Source organism: Ostrea edulis, chromosome 5 (genome assembly GCF_947568905.1).
Source record: "Ostrea edulis chromosome 5, xbOstEdul1.1, whole genome shotgun sequence".
Lineage (NCBI taxonomy): Eukaryota > Metazoa > Mollusca > Bivalvia > Ostreida > Ostreidae > Ostrea > Ostrea edulis.
The window spans coordinates 91,820,673-91,839,944 of record NC_079168.1 but is presented as its reverse complement, the minus strand read 5'-3'; the positions used below and the strand labels follow the sequence as shown (position 1 = coordinate 91,839,944).

The 19,272-nt window shown below is 34.3% G+C and overlaps 1 protein-coding gene across 15 annotated transcripts in view; it reads left to right on the top strand.

Moving 5' to 3' along the window:
- The window catches only part of LOC125649779 (reticulon-1-A-like), a 35,753-nt gene extending 24,273 nt beyond the window's left edge, over window positions 1-11,480 (top strand). For all 15 annotated transcript variants that reach the window (XM_048877543.2, XM_048877536.2, XM_048877548.2 and 12 more), the window contains 5 exons: window positions 143-281; window positions 4,795-4,864; window positions 7,959-8,005; window positions 8,897-8,955; window positions 9,238-11,480. In XM_048877543.2, the coding sequence (XP_048733500.1) occupies window positions 143-281; window positions 4,795-4,864; window positions 7,959-8,005; window positions 8,897-8,955; window positions 9,238-9,286 (364 nt within the window). In that variant the 3' untranslated portion in view covers window positions 9,287-11,480. The remainder of the gene's footprint in view (window positions 1-142; window positions 282-4,794; window positions 4,865-7,958; window positions 8,006-8,896; window positions 8,956-9,237) is intronic.
- Window positions 11,481-19,272: the final 7,792 nt, after the last annotated feature.

Sequence of the window (19,272 nt, the reverse complement as noted above, 5' to 3'; positions counted from 1 at the left end):
AAAACATTCCTTGTATAGTCTGTGAAGGATATCATTATATGTCTGGCCTTATTTAACACTTGTCTGCATAGTATTAATTCAAGTTCAGAATATTGTGAATGAAATGTTACTGGTGTAGTGTTGCTGCCATTCTCTTGTACAGGCAGTTTTTGGAGATGAATATTGACCTGCCCGAGGACAAGGCCAGAGAAGCTGTCGTGAACATTCTGAAGCACCTTAACTGCACCATTAGAGAGCTGAGACGACTGTTTCTGGTGGAGGATTTAGTAGACTCTATCAAGGTTCAGACATCAAATAATTAGAAATTCAAATGTGAATCCAAATTACAGCAATGTATAAGTCTTAAGTTATGATAGAAGTCAACATTATCAACAACAGGCAGAACACTCATCAAATTGTATGTGTACTTACTAAAAATCTAGCACAGTTTGAGCTTTTGCACTGTTTGGCATTATTGTAATTTAGGGCTTCTTTTATGTATGATAATGGATAAATAGAGAATTTCATGTTTTAGTGCATCCACTAAAGCCTCTGAAATTTTTAATCCTGCTAAAACAAATACATGTAGTGTATAATGTTAGACTCCACATCATAATAGTGGCTGTCTTTGCTTTAGTAGCTATGACATTTTACTGTACTAAACTAGGTTACATCGTGTATCAGGCTGTGATATAACTGTTGGATACATTGTGATGTCACAGTGACAACGCTCTCAAACTCAAGCGAATTACAAAATCTTTGGGCATGAGTTTTGGGATTGTTTATTTTTGTCGAATTTCACTGCCAATACTCTTTTCAACTTTGAAATTCATAATTGTAATGCTTCTCCTTTATGGTGTATTGGATAACCTTGAAATTTTTATAGTGCTTCATTAGAATTTAATGATTATTATTTTAACCTTAGGCTCAAATTATTATGTCTCCCCACTTCCAGGGGGAGACATATTGTTTTTAGCTCACCTGAGCTGAAAGTTCAAGTGAGATTTACGGATCACCTGTTGTCCGTCGTGTGTCTGTCTGTAAACTTTTTACATTTTCAACTTCTTCTAGAACCACTGGGCCAATTTTAACTAAACTTGACCAAAAGCATCCCTGGGTAAAGGGCTTTCAAGTTTGTTCAAATGAAGGGCCATGCCCCTTTCAAAGGGGAGATAATCACAAAAATTCCAAAATAGGGTAGGGTCATTTAAAAATCTTCTGAAGAACCACCAGGCCAGAAAAGCTGAAATTTACATGAAAGCGTCCTGTCATAGTACAGATTAAAGTTTGTTAAAATCATGGCCCCTGGGGTTTGGATGGGCCACAATAGGAGATCAAAGTTTTACAAACAAATATATAGAGAAAATCTTTAAAAATCTTCTCAAAAACTACCGGACCAGGAAAGTTGAAATTTACATGAAAACTTCCTAACATAGTGCAGATTCAAGTTTATTAAAATCATGGCCCCTGAGGGCAGGATGGGGCCACAATAGGGGATCAAATGTCACATTCAAATATATATGAAAGATCTTTAAAAATCTTCTCGAGAGAACCACTGAGCCAGAAAAGCTGAGATTTACATGAAAGCTTCCTGACTTAGTACAGATTCAAGTTTGTTAAAATCATGGCCCCCGGGGGTTGGATGGGGCCACAATAGGGATCAAAATTTTGCATGCAAATATATAGGAAAAGTTTTTAGATATGAGCCAAGGTGACTCAGGTGAGCGATATGGCCCATGGGTCTCTTGTTAGCTCTTCTGAGCCGAAGGCTCAAAGAGCTAATGCTATGGCCATTTGTGCGGTGTGCGTAAACTTTTTAGAAAAAGGGCTATAACTCAAGAACCCTTTGACAATTTTTTTCAAATTTGTTACAGGGTATCATTGGCCCAAGGACTTTCATACATACTAAATAGAGGGATGTGACCCTTTAACAAGGGGAGATAATCAGGAAAATACAAACAAAAGTGGTGGTTGCTAAAAAATCTTCTCAAGAACCACTGGGCAGATTATCACCAAACTTACACATAAGGATGAGGATATGTTGTAGATTAAAAATTGTTCAAGGCATTACCCTGGGGCAAAGGGCGTGGTCTCAAGGTCACTTCAAAGTTGACCTAAATTTATATTTCCTTAAATCTTTGATATTTTAGTCATTATAAGGACTAGGATCATCAAATTTTGACAGTTGATGCATCTTAGGACCTTGTGTCAAGTTGTCTCAAAAGTAGGTCACGGTGACCTACTTTTTGAATTTTGCAGGTATTTATTTTAAAATTAATTTTGATGCATATCTTGGACACTTTGAAGCCTATGATTATCAAAACTTGTCAGTTGGTGGATCATGGGACCTTGAAATGCGTCAACTGAAAAATAGGTCACCGTGACCTACTTTCTGAATTTTATGGCTTATCATTTATAGATATATTTTAAGTTGTTATTTCAAATACCGAGAGGTTTAGAATCATCAAATCTTGTAAGTTGATGCATCTTGAGGCCTTGAAACATATTTATTAAAAAAGTAGGTCACAGTGACCTACTTTTTGAATTTTGCAGATATTCAAATTTCACATTTTCAATTTTAGATACATATTTTGGGCACTGTAAAACCTAGGATCATCAAACTTTGTCAGTTGATGCGTCTTCAGTCTTCGGTTTGTGTCGACCAAAAAGTAGGTCACTGTGACCTACTTTTGGTATTTGACAGCTAAATTACTATATTTCAAACATCTTCTCTACAACCACATGTCTGTAAGAAAGACTAAATCCTGTCATATAGAATAGGAAGGCCTCTATTAATAATGCTACACCAGAGAAATTTGATGTGGATGTAAAATGGAGGATATGTACAACAATATTTTGAATTTTGAAAACTTTTAAAATTTACTTTATTTGGTCAAAAAATACAATTTTAGTAGAAAATAATCAGGAAAAAATTTGAAACCCCTGCCGGATTCAAACCTGCAATCAACATTTCTGCAGACAACATGTTAACCTATTGAGCTACTCTGCTAGACAATGAATTCTGAAAGGAATAGACAAATATTTCTGATAGCTATATTTTCACCCATGGTTTAAAAGGAAGTCAGCCATTATGATGCTGTAGAGTACCCCCTTAAAATTGTAAATTCGTTCTGACTTGAGGGCGGGGCCAAACTTGGTATACAATGTTTATGAATAAAACATTTGATACTAAATTGAAACTAAATGGGTATCTAGAAGGAGCAGGTAGCCCTTTACCAAAATGGTAAATTCATGATCCAAGGTGTAGGGGTTTTTATACCTTGGTGGCACCAAAATGGTTATAGTGTTTGAATGTGTGTAAACAACTGAACAATTTAATTTCTTACCGATAATTGTCCTTCCAATTGGTTTTGAATTTGGTTTGGGCAAAGGGACTTCAATTGTAAATTTCAGAACTCCTGGAAGGGTGGGGCAAAAATGAATTAATTTTCAAAAATCTTCTCTACAACCACATCTCTGTAAGAAAAACTAAATGTATAGACATGTAAAGCAGGAAGGCCTCTACCAAAACTGTAAATATCATGATCCCTTGAGTAGATGTTCTGACTCCAGGACAGGATCAAACATTTCAATAACATATTCTCCAATTGTATTTATACTGAATGAAAACTGAATAAATATTTAGAAAGAGCAAGTAGCTGTATACCAAAATTATAAATTTCATGATGCCAGGGATAGGGGTTTTGGTTCCAGGGTGGGGTTAAAATTATCATAACAATTATTGTCTTTATGATTTGAAAGACTTCTTTAATTTTGCTGATAATGTATAAAACCATGGTTCGTACGAGTCATGGAAAGTCGGAATTTTACCTCGGTCATGGAATTTGGATTTAGGTCTTGAAAAATCTTGGAATTTTGAGAGAGGTCAGGGAATTTCACTTTTTCCTGGTTTCAATTTTTTTTTTGAATTCCGTAAACTAAGAAAAACTTCTTTTGAAATAAATTGATATCTTTTCGCCTAATCCAGAACTATTAAAACTGTATTGGATTTAATCTGTATCATAAAAGCGCTTGACACAAAGTTATATGTATTTCCATTGCTGTAAGCATTTAGTGTGAATGAACAAGAGTAGTGGTAGTACTGGAAGTGCAGTTGATTCGGAAATAAGGTCAAACAAATCACGTAACAACAACTCGACCGTTTTCATTTGGAGGGAATGAAACATTTAAGGCTGAAATTTTGTGGACTATATATACAATAACAATGCAAAATTCATACAAATTAAATGAGAACACACTTTCTCAAATTATGTTTAAATACCTGACAGTGCAATTGCCGAGTCGTTTTCTTGTGGTGAGAAGAAGACTTCATATTTGTGTCATAGTCGTCAGTCTGTAGTCTGTCTTTGAAGTAATGGGTTTAGATCATGGAAAAGTCATGGAATTTGGTAACTGAAGTTCTGTACGAACCATGAAAACCTAAATGCATATTAAGGAGAAGCAAAAAGGTGTGTATGAAAGCTGAATTTCACACCCCTAAGGGGTTCTGACTCTAGGGCATGTACAGCATAGTAGTGTAGTGTTGATATAGCATATATTATATTTTGTAAATATCTTTAATCAGTATGGAAATTTTCAGGGGCATCTGTGTTTTAAGAACACATCTTGTTTTATACTGCTGCTAACTATTAGAATTTAACTACAGGAAAATTATAGATTTCTTCGGCCTTGTTGCTAATAATACTTTTAACTGGTACTCAGTACTAGTAGTGAATGATAAGGCCTGTTGGCCTTTTGTTTTCATACCACTGTAATCCTTGTTATTTGTGAAACCTTCTTTTTTTATTTTTGTAGTTTGGACTTCTCCTGTGGGTTCTGACCTATGTTGGATCCTGGTTCAATGGCATGACCATAATTATTTTGGGTAGGAACTTAAACAGAAGAAAGATTTATTGTTTATATGGATATGAATATATATCATAGTTCATGAAGTAATATTACAGCGAATTACAAAAGACCGGTTGAATTTTCAATTGCCTGCTGGATTGATAAGCAAAGCATCACATTTGGTCTGAATTTAGGTCACAAAGTTACTCAGGTATGACAAAGAATTGACCACTTTTTCTCTCAGTGTGAGTGACAACCTTGTAAATAAGGTAATTTAACACTTCAGTTTTAATGATTATTTCAGGAAAAGAATTTCTCTCATTGTATAGGTCAATAATTTCTTTGTTTCTTCAGAAATTTCTTTTCCATTTCTAAAATATCTCCCCATCTTATTTTTTCATGGTTCTAAGCTAAATGGGTGTTGTAAAATTCCCAAAGGTAGATGTGCACTAACCAACCCTAAAAACTATAAATAGAATAGAAGACTGATTAGCTAGAATAACAAGAATTCTGTTGGTCAGAAACAGTAACAATAGAAGAGTATTCTGGAAATCTTCTTTGTGTGATATGAATGGACTGACCTCAAATAGAGATTGACAAGTAATGGTTATCTTCTAGCATCCTCGTAATATTCACATTATCAAATAGATGGGCGGTCTTCTGTGAGAGAAGGACCGCCCATCTCTTTGATAATGTGAATTTTACGAGGATGCTAGAAGATAACCGACTTTTCACATATTTCAATAGCTTCTCATTTTACATTTATTGAACCATACATTCAATACAATGGTAGATTGCCATAGATGCATGTGTATATAAAATTTAATACGCTTTACCAGTAAAACAGCAAAACTAACTTTAATAACGAAAATTGATTATCCCTGTCAGTATCAATCACATATTGGTGGCTTCATAAATAATTTTTCAGGAATTTAATTCTATACATGTATTTGTACAAATGTTTTAAAAAAAACATGTATAACACAAATATTAAAGTAGGAAAAGGATTAAAGACTTGCATTAGCAAACTCTTCATAAAACGAGAGAGAGAGAGAGAACTATTTAACATTACTGACTGGAAAAAAAACCATGGTCACAGGGTATGTGTATATGTGTTACCTAACAATTCCTGTCTGCTTCAACGCCCATCATCAATCGGCACACGCTTTACCTGTAAAATAGCAAAACTAACTTAACGAAAACTGATTATCCCTGGCAGTATCTATCACATGTTGGTGGCTGTATAACACAAATATTAAAGTGGGAAAAGGATTAAAGACTTGCATTAGCAAACCCTTTTTAAAATGAGAGAGAGGGAGAACTATTTAACATTACTGGCACAGGTATGTGTATACATGTATTTGTTACATAACACTTCTCGTCTGTTTCAACGCCCCAGACATCGATCGGCGCACGCTTCACCCGTGAAACAGCAAAAGTAACTTCATGAAAACTGAATTATCCCTGTCTTGTTTCTATTGTGTAATTCTGATGTTAGTACCACCCATGCGATAACAAGGTGGGAGGAGCTCGTTTTATCACATATGCGATAATAAAACCCTATTGATGATAACCAGATACAATACCTGAACTACGGAAGCCGATAGGTGCCAGGGTATAGAATTAATATTTATTTAACTTACGGCCGCCACTTAATTTATGTGGCGGCCGCCAGTTAATTATATGGCGGCCGCCAGTTAATTTAACTGGCGGCCGCCAGATAAATTAAGTGGCGACCACCACTTAATTTATATGGCGGCCGCCACTCAATTTAAATCATTTATATGGCTGTCACCAGTTATTCAATTCCTCTCTCTTTCTCTATCTCTCTCTCAAAATGAATGGGGTGCAATCCCTCCCAATGCTTAATAATATGTATGTGATATATATATATATATATATATATATATATATATATATATATATATATACATACATACATACACAATTAAGAGCATTAAATTATTGTTTTTCGATTGTACTGTTAAATACGTAGAACCACGGAGCTGACCCTCCATTTTTTTGACAACATTCAATTTCTATTATTTTCACATGCAAACTATAATTATTTTCACATGTGAAATAAGGTTAATTGGCGGACTGGCCCCCACCCCACTCTTTTGGTGGTAGTAATGAATGGTAAAAATGTAATAATGAATAAACTGATCAATTGAAGAATGAACAGAGCACTCTCCCTCCAATTTAGGAGTACGAAGTTTGGACAAAAGAGACATTTTAGGTTCCTTTTCTGCTTGTCATCAATTGTAGAAGACAATTTCTCCTCCGACTGTCCCTATGCACTTTGAAAAACGATGCTGCGTGTTTGCGTACTATTCTAAATCTTTCCAAAATAATCACTCAGCGATACAAATTACATTGTTTTTGCAATTGGCAGCCGCCATATATGAATTAAGTGGCGGCTGCCAGATAAGATAACTGGCGGCCGCCAGTTAATTTTAGTTAGATAAATATTAATTCTATACCCTGGCACCTATCGGCTTCCGTACTGAACAACAAAAGAAAATCACTGTAAATATGCGACAAACAGATGAATGGTACATGTCGACACTTTGTGAGTGAATTTTTTTTTAAGTGAAATTGATGAGAGTTTAGTAAAGTTCAATTTAATCAATAATTAAAAAAATTGAGAGAGAGAGAGAGAATGCACCCTGTTCTTTACTTAAAGTAATCAAAAGTATTTTTGAAAGAAAAATATAATCAAATTTGATTTTATTTCAAATGTATTGATTTAGAAACACTTGAAATATTGTTTCAAATTAGAGAGAGGGAGAGAGAGTGCACTTCTTTTTTTATAACTTAAACATGTTAAAGTAATGAAATGTATATTTGAGAGATAATGTATTCAAATTTGATATAATTGATGGTCGCTTTTAAAAAAAATGCACTAGGGAAATAGCTGTAAAAGACACTGAAATCAACTCAGATTTACCTGTAAAAGCAATCTACGCTTGAGTAACTTTGTGACCTAAATTCAGACCAAATGTGATTCATGGCTGACCAAATTGTAAAGTCTATTGATCAATCCAGCAGGCAATTGAAAACTCAACTGTTCTTTTGTAATTCGATGTAATTAGTTTCATGTTTCAAATTGTTTGATTTTTTTTTTCCAGATGTAATTGCTATTTTCACTTTGCCGAAAGTCTATGAAACTTACAAGGTAAATATGAATACATTTACTTTTATGTTTGGCTAACCTGAGCTATGATCTTATGTTATCTGGCATCCATCTGGGTGAAAATTAACACCTTTTTAACTTCTCCAGAACAACAGTACCAAGAGGGAGTAGAGTGGGGCCTCAATAATAAAAAAATATGTTTATATCGCAGTATATGAGGAATTTTTTATTATTTCTTTTTTTAAATCAATTTGTCGGGGGGGGGGGGGGGGGGTAAGGATGGTGCCTCAATAGGAGATCAAAGTTTGACATTGAAATATATATGATTAGGGTTGGATACTGTTAAAGATGAAACAATACCATACTGATACTTTTAAAATAATACGATTCTTCTTAACAATACTTTGTTATATAATCAAGAAGTCACTGATACATATAGTATGGATGAATAAATGACTTTACACTTCTGAGGTTTTAACCTTTTTTAAAGGGGCATGGACACGATTTGAGCTGAACATTTTCAAATTTTATTTTTCTATGTTTATGTCTAGTATGCTTAACTAAGGTATTTCTAATGATCAGCAAAAAATTTGAATGTTGCTTGTCAGGGTACATGGGAGATACAGAGCTCACAATTCTTTGTTATATAAACAAGGCTTGTGCCCTGTTTTTGTTTACATAAGTTAAATATACTAGTGAAAGTTTCGTTTAATGCAGATTTTTTAAAATTACAATTCTGAACACAGTTAAATAGTTTCTAGTGTTTTGCACTTCTCATTTTGTTTTAAACATGTTATTTTCTATTAAGCAATCTGTATGTAAACAAAAACATGACACGAGCCTTATTTAAATGTTTAAAGGGGGCTGTGTATAGTTTTGTGACATACATAATCATTGGGATATTTTTTCATTCAAGTTTGGCTTTAATTTCAGGTTCAGATTGATCACTACGTTGATCTTGCACGCACACACAGAGATAATATGTGGAAACAGTAAGTGATATTAAAATTGTCTTATCAAAGAGACACAGTATGAGAAATATCTTATCAAAGAGACACAGTATGAGAAATATCTAATCAAAGAGACACAGTATGAGAAATATCTTCTCAGGTGGAAAGGAAAATACTTTTGTTGTTGTGCACAGGCATTAGGTGTTGCATTGGAAAGCTTGATGAAAGCATTGATTAAATGAAAAGTTATGTAATTTTAAATGAAAGTTATGTAGTTTTAATACTCTTCTGAAATGGCTAAATATTCTTTTTTCAAATTAACAGGGTGCAGGCAAAGGTTCCCTTTTTGAAGAAAAAGGAGAAGAAACTGTAGATATGCTGCTAGGAATAATTAATAATTTATCAACAACATGTAGCTTTTTGTGGACTGTAATTTAATCAGTTGTGTGTTGTCACCAGAAACTTGTCCAATATTCATATGTGCATTGACTGCATCAGGCAAGCTACATATATAGTTTTGTTTTTCAAAGTAATTTGTGATTATAGTATTGTGTAAATGTATAACTATAGCATGTACATTGGAAGTTGAAATATTCTTGAAGTGTGGATGAGATTAGCAGTCCAATAAATGCCTCATTTTCCCCACCTAGACTTTGCAGTTTGTGTTATATTAAGTACTATGTAAAACACATATTCATTAGTTACTCAGAATGCATGTATATTTTGTTAAATGGTTTGTGGGGTAAGATGTTGAATTGTCCAGTATTTTGTTTCTCTACAGCTATCTCCTTATGAAGTGCTATTGTTTTGTTAACGTTACTGTTCTGTTTCAACATTGTACAGTATGCTTACACCATTGTAAGTTGTCAGTTGATGGCTGCATACATACATACATATATATGTGCCATAGTGTCGGTTTTTGTATGTACATCCTGTAATTATTTTTACAACCTAGAAGGGATTTTTTAAAAATGTCTCGAAGCAAGCATGTCCCATAATTCAAATCCATGGATGTTACATAGCCTTTAACATGCTAATTTTAGTGACACTTTTTCAAAAGATCAAAAGCAATATTGGAATTTTTATGATCATTACGAGAAGACATCACAAGTCCCCGGAATGTACTTATGATAAGTTATATGCACCTTTAATAGGACTCCTGATCTCAGTTGAAATGACTGTCATTCAGTAATGTTGAACAAAATGAAGTATTGAGCCGATTGTAAGAAGAATCCAGTTATTGTGAGCAGTCATGACATTCATTGCATAATATAGATGATACCGAAAGAAAAACATCAGTAGAGTGACTTCCATGCACGTTTTTAAACATTACTGTTGTATATACAAAGCAAACTTCCACTGCTTGTGTTTGTACATGGTGGTTAGTAGTCTAAACTATATATTGCAATTAGGTATGTGAAATTACTCAATATTTAATGTGGTAGCATTGCTTATGAAATGCTGTTTAATATAGTTCTCTATTGATATACAAATGTTGAATTGTGGCTGTGTATTTCAAGTAAGATATATTGTAGGGAAGATATTGCTATTTATATATATAGCAAATAATTCATGTCAGGCACATTTTGATATGGTTGTTGTATGCATTAGAGATGCTTATTTGTATATTGAAAAGTTTATAGAAAATGTTTTCTTCTAATTTAATTGGAAATCAACTCTTCTTTCAGAATAAAATAAATATAGCACATGTGCAGAATAGATGTACATCTCAAAGCTGCAAATCATAAATATTTTGTTACAAATGCATATTGTTAGTTTGAATATTTAGTAATGCAGTGTACATTCTAGTCTTTGTTGCTGAAGTTTATGATGAGTACCGTAAGGATTCTTCAAGGTTATAAAAAAGTAAACATGTATGACATTTAAATTGGTGTTTATCACCAGATTAAAGCAAAGATTTTTTATAATCATTATCGTCTGCTGAATACTTAGTAGTAGTATATCTTATTCTTATTGTGATGCAAAACCTTGTGATGGCTGTACATAAAAGTTAGTGGCGTTTTGAAGAAGAAACATTTGAAATGGAGAAAGATTTGCATATTGTAAATAGACACATTTATAGGTTATAAAGTTCTGGAAAATTTGTTACAGAGTCGAATGTGAAAATAACAGATCACGTAACTAGGTCAATGTATTGATATCACTGTACATACCATTGTGGTGTAGAATTCTGACCTTTATATGATGAGTCTAGAAAATGTCACTGATTTATATGCTGGTTTAAAAAGTGGAGCAGTTGAAACATTTTTGAAATACTATTCTGTAATAACCTTTGGCTGGTAGTGATTATAGATTTCCATTAATTGAATTTTGAATGCAAGTTTGTCCAACTATTTTTCATGAATACTCACATTTGATTTGTTGTAGACATTTGAAATTAGATAATTCGTCTTCTCTCTACATACCAGCTGTACACCTTGTGTAACTAGCTGTTTCTCTTGCTTTATGAAGCTGATGCTTGACTTCTGTACATTTGTCAACTGTATAGCTTTATATTTGTGACTCTAGATGTTCTTACAATAATAAACTGAATGTTCATCATCAAATTTCATTCTCTGAGTTTTTGTTAGCAATACATACACAAAGAACTTTTGATATGAAAATTCTGGATCTGTTTTAGCTTGCATGAGCTGAGAGCTCAAGTGAGTTTTTCTGATCACATTTTGTCTGGCGTCAGTCTTCTAATGTTTTTGATTTTTTTCTCAAGAACCACAGGAATAATTTCAGCCAACTTGCCACAAAGCATGCTTGGGTAAAAAGGATTTAAATGAAGTGCATTGCTCTTCTCTGTCCCATGCCACAATGCGAAAGTGGACAAAGAAATACCAGTGACTGCACACTTGTCTTTGCGGATTCAACTCCTCCAAAACTGCTCTGACAACGGATTTTGTATGATTGTTAGTCACCATACGTAGTTTGTCATATTGTGCTGCCTTTTTTATACGCCTTCATAAAAATGCTGTACCACTATTGTCCGTTTGTCCCTTTAACTTTGTCTTCGCAACTCTTAAACCCTTTTGGGGATTTTGATGAAACTTGGTACAAGAAAAATCGCAATGTGGAGCTGTGCATATTGGAAGGGAATGTTGTCCAGTGTTAAAAGGAATTGTGGCTCTGAGACTTAATTTTTTTCTATTCAAAATACTTTGTCATTGCAACTTCTCCTAAACCCTTTGGGACCGCCGCGGTAGCTTAGGGGTTAGAGCGTTCGCCCCACATTCGGGAGGCTGGGGTTCGAATCCCGGCCGCGACAGACCTAAGTCGTGAAAACAGGTAGTGACAGTTCCATTGCCAAACGCTTGGCATCAAGTGTGAATGTCACGGGTCCTCGGAGATTAACTTAAAAACGGATGCCCTGAGTCATAGTGGGTGTGGCACGCTAAAGAACTCTCACTGCTCAAAGGTCCAAGTCTCGAGCAAAGGCCTACATTTGAAGCCCTGCATCAGTCTTGGTGACGTCTCCATATTAGTGAAAAAATCTCGAGAGATACGTTAAGCAAGATACAATCAATCAATCCTAAATCCTTTGGGAGATTGTAATGAATTTTAATACAAAGAAAGATCACAATGTGGAGCTGTGCATATTGCAAGGGGGATGCTGTCCAATGTTTTTTTAAGGGAGTTACGGACCTTGGACTTGGTTTTTTTCTATTCAAAATACTTTTGCAACTCTTCCTTAGATTTATTTTATGCAAGTACCTTGTCTTTGCAACTCCTCTTAAACCCTTTGGGGATTTCAATGATACTTAGTACAAAGGAAGATCACAATGTGTAGATGTGCATATTACAAGGGGAATGCTGTCCCACTATTATTTGAAGGAGCTGCAACCCTTGGACTTGAATTGTTTAATGCAAAATACATTGTTATTGCAACTCGGACGAAATCCTTTTATGGATAATTCTTTCTTACTTCTTGCTTAATTCCTGGGTCAGTAATGTATGCGGGCGTATCATTTAACGGTGCCCTGTATTTGATTTGACAAATTTTACAGGGGTTATTGGACTATGGTGAGTTTGCACATGCTACACTGTAGGAACTATTTGGGTACACAACTCCTCAGAAACTGCTGTACGGCTTTTGTTAAATTTTAGCAAGGTTTTTAGTCACGATAACATATTCTAAATATAATCACCTATATTATATAATCTATATTCCACCGCCATTTTGATTTTTAAAATTTTACAGGAGTTATGGGACTTTTGTTCAATTTTTTTTACGGCGACAGAGGATATGGCTATGCATAGCAGTCTTATTGAAGTGGAGATAATTTGAATGGTTAGTAAAAAAAAATTGTGGCATTTAAAAATCTCCTTAAGATAACAACTGGACCAATTTACAGTCTTTAAATAGCTATAAGCTCATGAATATTGAGGATGGGAGATACTGCACACATCCACTTCCACGATCTAATTGTAGTAGTGTGTGTTTTATCTTAATTATAAAAAAAAAAATAAAAATCAAACTATCATGCAGAATGTTCACGTTTTAACTTATAGATCCACCCCATAAAAGTGGGTGGTCATGTGGTCAAGTTGAAAGGGTTTGTATTGAACTTTCATTGGTTCTTGTGACTGAGTTTTATTCAGGTACTTTTCCTAGAGACTTTGAGATAGCATTCATAGCAAGTTGACAGAAAGTTCTAATTTGCTGACAAGATATATTTAAGACATTTATGATATTTTAGACTTTATACGGACTGGACAGTAAGTATTAACTTCTTTATTAACATGTCTGTATAATTAATTTCACTTTGAAAGAAGGGTGTAAGTTTAAATTATCAAATAAAAGTAAAACCTTGTAATTCATACTAAAGTCAAAGGATTTGGAATAAGTGGTTTTATACTGATTAAATATAAATAATGGTCCCAAGATTATGTATTTTTATTGACAGATTTATTTCTGGAACATCCAGTTGATAGGTTAGTATATGCACTGGGCTCTGTCCCATAGAGAGGTAATGGAATGTATTGCCTATTATATATTATGACATTTATTAGTTTCATAGTACTCATAATGAAATATTGTGAGATGTAAGCATAATGTACATATTTAGATTATCTAGATTAAGGGATAAAACTCTTAATGTCAAATCATTTCATTGTGACTGATAATTCATGCGTGCTATATATTATTATGAAATGATATTTATGTATGTTTTATTTGTTATAGGGCCAAAAATATACATTTTAAATAAATAGATGAACCTAAGCCAGGAGTTTGGTGTTTTTCTTGTGACAGTACTAACCAACCCTGTTTCATAATAGATTTTGCAAATTCTGCTTGAATGGAGTTGAGATGAGAAACACTTCCTATTGTTTTGTACAAAATACGATCACTTAAGGAATAAATATTCAGAACATTTGGGATATTTGAATGCAAATTCCATAAAAAGCCTCATGAATCCTGAAAATTATACATTCACAAAGCATTTTTGTCAATATTTGAGTGTTTTAATCTAAGGTACACTGAATTGAGAAATCAGGACAATTGTGGTTGATCTGAAAATGTGTATTATGTTATATATATACTATTATATGATGTTAATCTAGGATGTAGGCCTACGCCTCATATTTGGTAATCGTCAATAAAGCATTTGAATTTGAAGCTCAAGTGAGCTTTTTATCACCTGTTGTCCAGTGTCCATCTCTGTGTGTCCTCTGTCTGACCAGCTGTTCATAAACATCACACATTTCAACTTATACTCCAGAACCACCTCTAGCTAATTTCCGCCAAACTTGGCGTTAGGCATCTTTGGGTAAAGGGGATTCGAATTATTCAAATGAAGGGTCACACCCTTTTCAAAGGGGAGAAAATATGATGTCATTTAAAAATCTTCTCAAGATCTGACATATTTTATCCAAACCAGACCCGAATTCCCTGAATCTCCAGTCAGGTACTCTACAACAGAGCTATCTGGGCACCAGCGATCGATAACATATATTATATGTAGAGTTTTTCATCGGGGGGGGGGGAGCATTTGTGTTTTAACAAGACATCTTGTTTTATATTCCTGCTGAATTTTACAATTTAGCATAGATATACAGAACAGGAAAATAACTGTAAACCAGCTTTTATTCGCGGCTACTTTATTTCGTGATTCACATGTGGTAAACTGGTTCGCGACGAAAATTTTCACGATCGAGCCTTGTTCATTAACATTGACAGATATTCAACGACTGGTTAGCGACGATGAGGTTCTCGCTAATCTCGCGAAATTTTCTCACACGCGAATAAAGGTTGGTTTACAGTATCATAGATTTTACAGCCCTTGGGGCTAGTGATGGCTTTATCTAATACTCATGTGACCGATAAGGCCCGTGAACCTCTTGTTTTAACAAAAATATTCTCAAGGCCAGCAGGGCTTTGATTTGTCATCGTTTTATGCAAGCATCCTTAGGAAATGCAGATTCAATTTTCTTCAAATCATCGTCGGACCAGGGTAGGATGAGGCATCAAAGTTTTACATTGGAATATATGTAATCCATGAAAATTTTCTTATCAAGGACCACTAATTAGTTGTATTGTTATTGCAAGCATTCCAATGTAATGTAGATTCATATTTTGACTAAAGGGAAGTCACAGTTTTACATGAGTGTGAGGACAAAATCTTCCAGAGTAACAGGACCACACTAAATCACATCAATATGCAAAAGTTTTTTCTCACAGACCCTGAGTTAAAGTGGAGCTTAAAGGGACTGATTCACGATTTTACCCAAAATTTTGTTTTTCACTTTTAATGATCAAAATCTACTGTCTAATGTGTTTGAAAGATTTCACATGAAAATTCAGGTTATACATCATCACAGAAGCTCATTTTAGAGAGTTTATTATTTGTTTTGTAAACAAAGATTGCGGTATGCTATTGTTTGCGAAATTTTCAAAAGAAATGGATATCGATCAAAGTATTATTATATCTTTCATATTTCAAGCATTTTTGAGGTGAAATGTGTCATCTAAAAGTTAAAATTTGTGACTATGCAAAATTAAGATGCATTATATTACAAAATCAATATTTCACTTGTTTGTTTACATAAAAAGACTCGAGTCTTTGTTTACATAACACATATTTAAGGCTAAAATATTGCTTGCATTCAGAAGGTCAAAAGTTTGGCTGTCAACATTAAATGAGTTTTATTTCTAATGTTTAACATCAAAAATGAAAAATATGTTTATAAAAAATCGTGAACCAGTCCCTTTAAACCGGGGATCTGATTTTACAGAACACATGAATGTAGGGGGGAATTTAAATACTTCTTAAATGTTCTTTTCCAGAACAACAATACCATGCTAGTCATGTGATTTTGAGGCATTCCCATGTTGTGTGGATTCTAATTTAACTAAGTAACAACCCCATGGGGTTATAAGTATCAAAATTTGTCATGTGGGATTAAAGAGGGTGCATGAAGATCGATCTTTTAAAAAAAAAAAATTCCTTTAAAGAACACCAGGGCCAAGATGACTCAGGTAAGCAATGTGGCCCATGGGCCTCTTGTTTCTTTTTTTCCTTCTAATTATGGACCCCGGGTGTAACACTGACGCTAGAATCAGGGTCTCGAATTTTTACATAGTACATGAATATAGGCAAAACTATCTTTTACAAAAATCTTCTTGTCCAGAACACAACAGTATTAAAAAAGCCATGTTAGTAACATTGTTACGATGCATTCCTGTGTTGTGTGGATTCAAATTCAACGTCATGACCCCGTGGGGCTAGAGTGGGGTCATGATATGGGGTCGAAATTTTTTGTGGGAATGAAAAGGTTAACAAAAATAATCTTTTAAAAATCTTCGGATGAAGAACAGGAGTGCCAAGGTGACTCAGGTGAACGTAGTTCCCATGGACCCTGTTTAATGTACGATTAAAGTGATATTGCAAGATCACACGTGTAACTGTGAGCTATTATACTGTATAATATATACTGCGGTATATAGTATTGTTGGTATTTGCATTTAATATCGATTTGGTCGTCCACCACTGGTCGTGAGAATGAGATGATCGATTTGGATTAACATTTATCATACCTTATTTTAATAGGGGAGGGTGTTGTGGTGAAAACTTTTTACTGAAAACTTAATTTACTCAAGATGCTACATGTCTTTTTATATTAAATGCATCTAGCATCTAAATGATCCCCTATTGTGGCCCCACCCTAGCCGCGGGGATCATGATCTTTAAAACCTGAATTTGCATATATCAGGACTCTTTCATGTAAATTAAACATTTTTTGGTTTAATGGTTCTTGAGAAGAAGATTTTTAAAGATTTTCCCTATATATTCCCATGAAAAACTTTGATCCCCTACTATGGACCCACCCTACGCCTGAAGAACACGATTTAGCAAACTTGAATCTGCACTTAGTCAGAGAGCTGTCATGTAAATTTGAACTCTCCTGGCCTAGTAGTTCTTGAGAAAAAGATTTGACCTCTATTTCTGTATGTAAATCTTTGATCCCTTATTTTGGCCTGGGGTGGGTGGGTGATTTTAACAAACTTGAATCTGCGCTATGTCAGGAAGGTTTCATGAAATGTCAGCTTTTCTGGTCCAGTGGTTCCTGGGGGAGATTTTTAAAGATTTCCTTTATACATGTACACTGTACACTTCCATGTAAAACTTTGATCCCCTATTATGGTCCCATCCTATCCCCCGGGGCCATGATTTTAACAAACTTGAATCTGCACTATGTCAAGAAGCTTTCATGTAAATTTCCTGATCCAGTGGTTCTTGAGAAGATTTTTCAATGCCCTCACCGTATTTTTGCACGTTCGTTATCATCTCCCCTTTGAAGGGAGCATGGCCCTTCATTTGAACCAATTTGATTCCCCTTTACTCAGGGATGCCTTTTGCCAAGTTTGGTTGAAATTGGCACAGTTGTTCTGGAGAAGAAGATGAAAATGTGAAAAGTTTACGGACAGACGGGCGTACGGGCGACAGACAAAAGGTGATAAGAATAGCTCACTTGAGCCTTCAGGTGAGCTAAAATATTGAAGGGAACGCTGGTATTTTGAGACTACAACACCATTTATTGATGACAAATTGGAAATTCCAATTGAAATCTGTTTAGATTAAAACCCTTTGATAATTCAGCATGTCCTGTATCAACGCTAAAAAAGATTAGTGAATACGTGTTTGAAAGCTATAACTTGAAGTCCAAAATGTTACTTTTTAGTGAAAAACCTACAAAAACTGTTAACCTCTATTCAAATTCCATTTCCATATTTTTCAAAATATTGTGTCTGTCAAACAACAGTTGCCGTTTTCAAGTTGTTTTTATATGCAAAATATTTCATTTTTCGTATCCTTTCATACATTTGTGATACAACTCCAGGGCCGTAAATTAACCTTCAATTTGGAGGAGGCAGGAAATTAGGCGGGGGTCTGGGGGCCGCCCAGGCCCCCAGACGCTGAGCACATTTTGTGCACACTGAACACGTTTCGTGCAAAATCCTTGATTCTAGGGCCTTCTAAGATGTTACTTGACTAACTCATTCTAAAAGAAAGATTTGGAATGCTTTTTAAGGGAGGTATCATGTTCTTAGTTATTGGAAACAACATAAATTCTAATGAACTTTAAATTTTAATTTTTTTTGGCTCAAAAGTTGGAGGAGGCAGCTGCCTCCTCCGCCTCCATGTAATTTACGGCCCTGAACTCCTCTAACATACATGTGTATAATTCAAAATTGGAACTGTTTACTTTTCCAATCAAATAGAGAATCTACACTTCAAAGTGAATGACTGATGTTGGGGTCACAATAGGGAATCAAGGTCAATATACGCGTGAATATATGTGATAGTATAAATATGAATTTCTATATGTATTTATTCGTTTTGATATTTTTCATTTATCGTTTTGCTAAATACAATCTTAAATTTCACTTTACCGTAAGTTCAATTGCGCATCTGTTGGCTGAGTTAAGTTTTATTCTGTTATTTCATTGGTTCTTTGATTTCATTGGTCATTTCATATTTCTTTATCCAATAATAGTATTTCAGTATATATATAAATCTACCGCGCTTACCTATGTAGTTAGAGCAGTAATACGTTTTGAAGAGTTACAACCAGCTGATATCTTCCGCATCTAATGGTATGTTATTTCTATATTAAAGTATATGTTTCATTTCCATATAAAGAGCCGATATACGTATTTATTTTGATTGCAAGTTCTTTACTTTATTGTAATTTTGCTTTCAAAGTCGTAATGATTATATGAGTCTGTAAGATCTTAATCTAAATTATTTACAGAACACATGTACATATTTTTGTAAAGTACAGTATGCTTCTAAAACGTTTACTGTGGGTACGTAAATTGTAATATTTCACTTATGTTTTTCTTTCTTG